Raw genomic sequence first — 5,186 nt, forward strand, 5'->3', positions numbered from 1 at the left:
CGCGATATTGGTTCAATATGGATTTTATTCTAGGTTAGCATCTCTTAACCAGTTATTTGTTTTTCACGAGTATACTCGTCATGAAGAAATGGCAATATTTTGTGTTACGACGAGCTCTGCTAGTAATAAAATTAAAAAATAAAACAGTCATTTCATTACAACTTCATTCTACATTGTAACAGCCACACATACGCTGTGCTTGACGAGTATACTCGTCGTTGCTTACTTTTTGCGACACATTTTAGGTGCACACTTTTCAAATAGATCGCAACAGCTAACTGGTTAATTTGTGACACTCCGGAGACAGCGAATTCTTCACAGTATGACGCTCACATACATAAATTATTATTTTATTATTGGAATAAAAAATCTTTAATAGGAATGTGTTTATTTATTTATATTAAATCTCGTCCCTTCAAATTTGAAGATTATCGATGAACAATTGATGAGTGTTTTAAATATACATATTTGAAGTACATCAGGGATTTAAATTTTCAACTACGTCTTAGGGGTCCGCGACAACAAAAAAACTATTTAAAAGAATCTGTAATAAATAAAATATAAAGAACTGCTGTTCCAGGTTGAAGTTTTAAGCAATAATATATTTCGCTTACAAGTTTTTAACAAAGCATTTACGGAATTTAACAATTTTGTTACAGAGCATATTAATTTTATTTTTAACTATAAAAGATTGGCAAAGTTTGTAGAGAAAAATCTGAGACACTCTGTATAAAAAGTTTCATTCTTTAAGGGTTTTACTTTTACCTTTTATTACTTTAAGAGAAGTTTATACTGTTTCATAGGTTAGTAGAGATTTCTCTTCTTCTTTGACAATAATTTTTCAATCGTCAGAACAGAAAAAATGAAATATTCCTTCTTCAAGATCTTCATTGTTTCAAACATAAAAAGTGTTAAGATTCAAAGAGGGAAGTTTAATAAATTAATTAATTTGTTTTAATCCTTTTCCCTTCTTGCAGCCAGCGACTGTTTCGAACTTGGGAGACAATCTTATCACAATCGTGATTACTATCACACCGTACTTTGGATGCAAGAAGCCATGAATCGTCTTCAAGAGGAACAAAACGCTACCACAACTTCGAAACCAGACATATTAGAATATTTGGCATTCTCAACTTACATGCAAGGTATGTACACCAACAAAAACAACTTCATTATCGTAGTTATTAATCATGATTACAACTACAACTACCAACAACTAAAGTATATTTCTTGTATCAAAGAGATGAAATTAAAGATACATGAAAAAATACATAATGCAAGGAGAAAAGTAAATTCCGAATCAATATATTTTTCAGAAAAATGGTTCCAAAAATTTATCATAAAATTCCTGCGAAAAATTATGAATTGATCGTGTTAATTACTGTAGTAGTTCTAACGTTAAACTTTAGCGAAAGATACGTCAGAGAAATTTTGTCATAATTTCACATGTTTAATCTTCGTAATAATATAATTAGTATTACGCAACGAAAGAAAAAATTGCATAGCCGGCTTGAAACAACATTTGAAGAATGGCATGCTTATTTTATTATTCATCAAACAAATTAAAGCAACAATTACTCGCGGTTTTCAGTCCACGCGTGACGAAAGATTTGCGAGCAGGAAACTGAGAGAAAAATTGTTGTGACCTCATAAAAGTCGCGCGTTATAAATTAGGAACTAAATTACACGTGTATCCGCCACATTATTCCACAGTTACAAACTTTGCAAACCGTCCGCCGGTTTAATCGTATAATTTTGTTCAACTTATAGATTCGAATCGCATTTCAAAACCTAACATTAAAAAGTACCAAGAATAACATGCAATAATAATGAAGGAAAATTAGATGATAAATGTAATTGTGTTAAGTCGCTCATGACTATAGTAATCAATGTAACTATGAATCTTAAATAAAAAGAAAGAGATCAAATGATTTAATTATATATTTTTTATTAGTCTATTCTTTTATCATTTTGTTATTTTTTATCTAATTACGTTTTCATCCCTACGAATTTTTAATAATATATTTTGCAACGCAATTTCGTTCGTGTCACGCTACGATGGAATTTACATAACATTCGACTAATCAAATAATTTCAGAATTGAAACTTAAAAATTAAAAATTCCAACGACAGAGTTAAACGAACCGTGGAATTATCACAGTTGTTTGAAATATCGGGAAGGGTCTGTAACGAAGGAACGAAGAGGCCAATAAGCCCGTGTCAATAAGCGTGCTCGTTTGCGTTCGAAGTTCCCAGGGTGAATTTAATGCCCGTGAAATCAATTTCAAACAGCGACCGCGGGAAAAGGTATTTGAAAGAAGCCTGAGGAGGAATTTAATTGACGTTAAAATTTTCCATCGTGAATGGCCAACTTTCAGCCGGTTAGTTTGTTTAAAGCTTCGTTAAAACTTCGTCGGATGTATCATGCCAGGTATTTGAAATGCCGACATTAACCCTTTCTACCGTGAAATCGTTGAATTAACTTAACGTCGGCCTTACGGAAGAATTTAACACTCAGTTAATCATAGATGACGATAAGAGTTTTACTTGATTCTGAAGTAGTACATATTTAATTTTAATTTATATTTTTACGTGCACACATAAGCTTTATAACATAGGTATAGTTAAAAACTTTTACATCTTTTTATCCATCTACGTTATTTGCTATTCTGTTTTTATATTTTCTCTATAAACGGAGAAGCGGGACGAATATATATGTTACCAATACACAGCGTACAATTTTACTTACGAATCATTATTATGAGTTCACTGTGCGTAGGAAACGTGGCACGAGCTTTAAGTATGACGAACGAGCTCCTGGAGTTGGTGCCTACTCACGAACGTGCTCTGGGCAATCGAGCTTACTATCAAAAGGAAATCCAAAGCAAAGCTAACCAGTCGAAGAAGAAACGTGGCGAGGATGGCCAAGATGACACTGCCGTCCCTGCTCAGGTAAGATAATGACACTGTATGAATTACAATAGATTAGAACTTCAGAGTATATTCTATTTAGGGCAATTTCGTTGTAACAGTTCTGCCCGTGATGATTTCTATAGTACTTCTGTTTTATGTCTATTGATAAGAAGACATGTTGAGAAAAAATGATAAAACTTAAGGGAGGAATGTAAAAATAAATTGATAGTAAATGAAATGATGTTTAGATGTTTAATCGCAGTGAAGATATTTAGGATACTCACATAAAACACCGTGTATAACAAAATCATATTCAAGAACTACCATCAGATTATTTTCAATTTATTTCAATAATCGATATTTCTAGTCAGCTATGTTATGTCAAATTTCTAATTATGCGTATACTTATGCCTATTACAAATGTGAAATATAATTGCTCGTTCCTACATTCCAGCATTTCACAGTCGCGGAGGAAAAAATGAAAACCTGGGAAGAAATGACAGAGAGGGAACGCTACGAAATGCTATGCCGTGGAGAGGTGTCGATCCCCCCGGAAATACAGAAGAACCTCGTGTGTCGTTACGTCGATCGCGGAATTCCGTTTTTGAAAATTGCGCCATTCAAGGAAGAGGAGGCCTATCTGGACCCGAGGATAGTCGTCTATCATAACGTGATATACGATGAGGAAATCGAGACGATTAAAAGAATGGCGCAACCTAGGGTAACGTATAGTATAACAAACATTGTGAACCCCCCGTGAATTTTTCTAAAAATGTGATCTGAGGATGTCTTCAACATAAATTTAACGCGATTTTAAGATGATTCTTAGATTTTCTTAGATTTTTCATCGATCAATGTTATATTGTGTTATAAATCTTTTTACAGAGGACGTATAATGTTCATTTGTCTTTTTATTTTACATTACAGTTCAAACGTGCTACGGTGCAGAACTATAAAACTGGTGCCTTAGAGATAGCGAATTATAGGATTAGTAAAAGTGCATGGCTTCAGGAGCACGAACATGAACATGTGGCTGCTGTCAGCAGACGCGTCGAGCATATGACGAGTATGACTGTCGACACGGCAGAGGAATTGCAAGTGGTTAATTACGGTATCGGTGGCCACTACGAACCACACTTTGATTTTGCGCGAGTGAGTAGAAACTTTAAGCTAATATAATTTATTTAATAAACTGAATTAGCGACCACGGAAAATAACCAATTCTAATTTAAATTACTTGTATTTAGAAAGAGGAAACAAATGCGTTCAAAAGTCTGGGAACAGGAAATCGCATTGCTACAGTTTTATATTACGTACGTATTTCATTTCTCACATACTATCAGATGTTTTAATTGTATGAAATAAGCCTTGTTCTAATATACCAATAATAATACATTTTTAGAATATAATAAAATATACTAATATACTAATTTATTATTAACTATTTCAGATGAGCGATGTGGAGCAAGGTGGTGGTACAGTTTTTACGGCAATCAACATCTCCCTATGGCCAAAAAAAGGCAGTGCAGCCTTCTGGTATAATCTTAAACCAAACGGCGAGGGAGATTTCAAAACAAGACATGCTGCTTGTCCTGTTCTTACTGGTTCTAAATGGGGTATGTCAAGTATCAATGCTAATTACTGTTCAACTATAGAGAAAATCAGTAACAGCAAGAAAGTGTGAAACTAATATTCTGCTACAAAAGTCAGTGATATATACATTTGTTGCTTTTAGACAGAATATAGTAAACATAACAAATAGAAGCAATTTTCAGATAGCTGAATCTATAAGAAGTTATATCTATTTACCACAAATTTTAAACTATCTTTCCAATAGTTTGACAATAATTGACACGTTTTTAGTTCTTTAAATCATTTAAACATTTTATCTATATACGCATCTTATAGTTTTATCGATAGACTGTGGATTTTTATATCTTCATAGGAAATTTAAAGATGTAAAAATGTACAGAATACATGTAATGTAAAGAAATATATAAAATGTCCAAAGTATAATATTTGTTGGTGAAACAAATCTTCAATTGTATTTCATTTCTTCAATTGTTTTCACAGTATGTACCTGCAGTCTATTTATGTCAATACAATACTTCAAAAATTGCATACAGAATATTCTATCTTATTCGATCTAAGATTATTTAAATTGTCAAATCTTGAAAGTATATTTTATATAACTCTTAATTAAGTGAATGACAAAATCATGAACGTGTTAAAATCCCACAAATTAAATAATGTTACCAATATAATATTTTTAG

General features: G+C 32.5%; 1 protein-coding gene across 12 annotated transcripts in view; it reads left to right on the top strand.

Moving 5' to 3' along the window:
- LOC126871347 (prolyl 4-hydroxylase subunit alpha-1) overlaps positions 1 to 5,186 on the top strand; it is a 378,752-nt gene that overhangs the window by 371,136 nt on the left and 2,430 nt on the right. For all 12 annotated transcript variants that reach the window (XM_050630037.1, XM_050630038.1, XM_050630036.1 and 9 more), the window contains 6 exons: positions 978 to 1,145; positions 2,780 to 2,952; positions 3,368 to 3,634; positions 3,841 to 4,065; positions 4,161 to 4,226; positions 4,364 to 4,529. In XM_050630037.1, the coding sequence (XP_050485994.1) occupies positions 978 to 1,145; positions 2,780 to 2,952; positions 3,368 to 3,634; positions 3,841 to 4,065; positions 4,161 to 4,226; positions 4,364 to 4,529 (1,065 nt within the window). The remainder of the gene's footprint in view (positions 1 to 977; positions 1,146 to 2,779; positions 2,953 to 3,367; positions 3,635 to 3,840; positions 4,066 to 4,160; positions 4,227 to 4,363; positions 4,530 to 5,186) is intronic.

Source organism: Bombus huntii, chromosome 11, assembly GCF_024542735.1.
Source record: "Bombus huntii isolate Logan2020A chromosome 11, iyBomHunt1.1, whole genome shotgun sequence".
In the NCBI taxonomy this organism is placed as follows: domain Eukaryota; kingdom Metazoa; phylum Arthropoda; class Insecta; order Hymenoptera; family Apidae; genus Bombus; species Bombus huntii.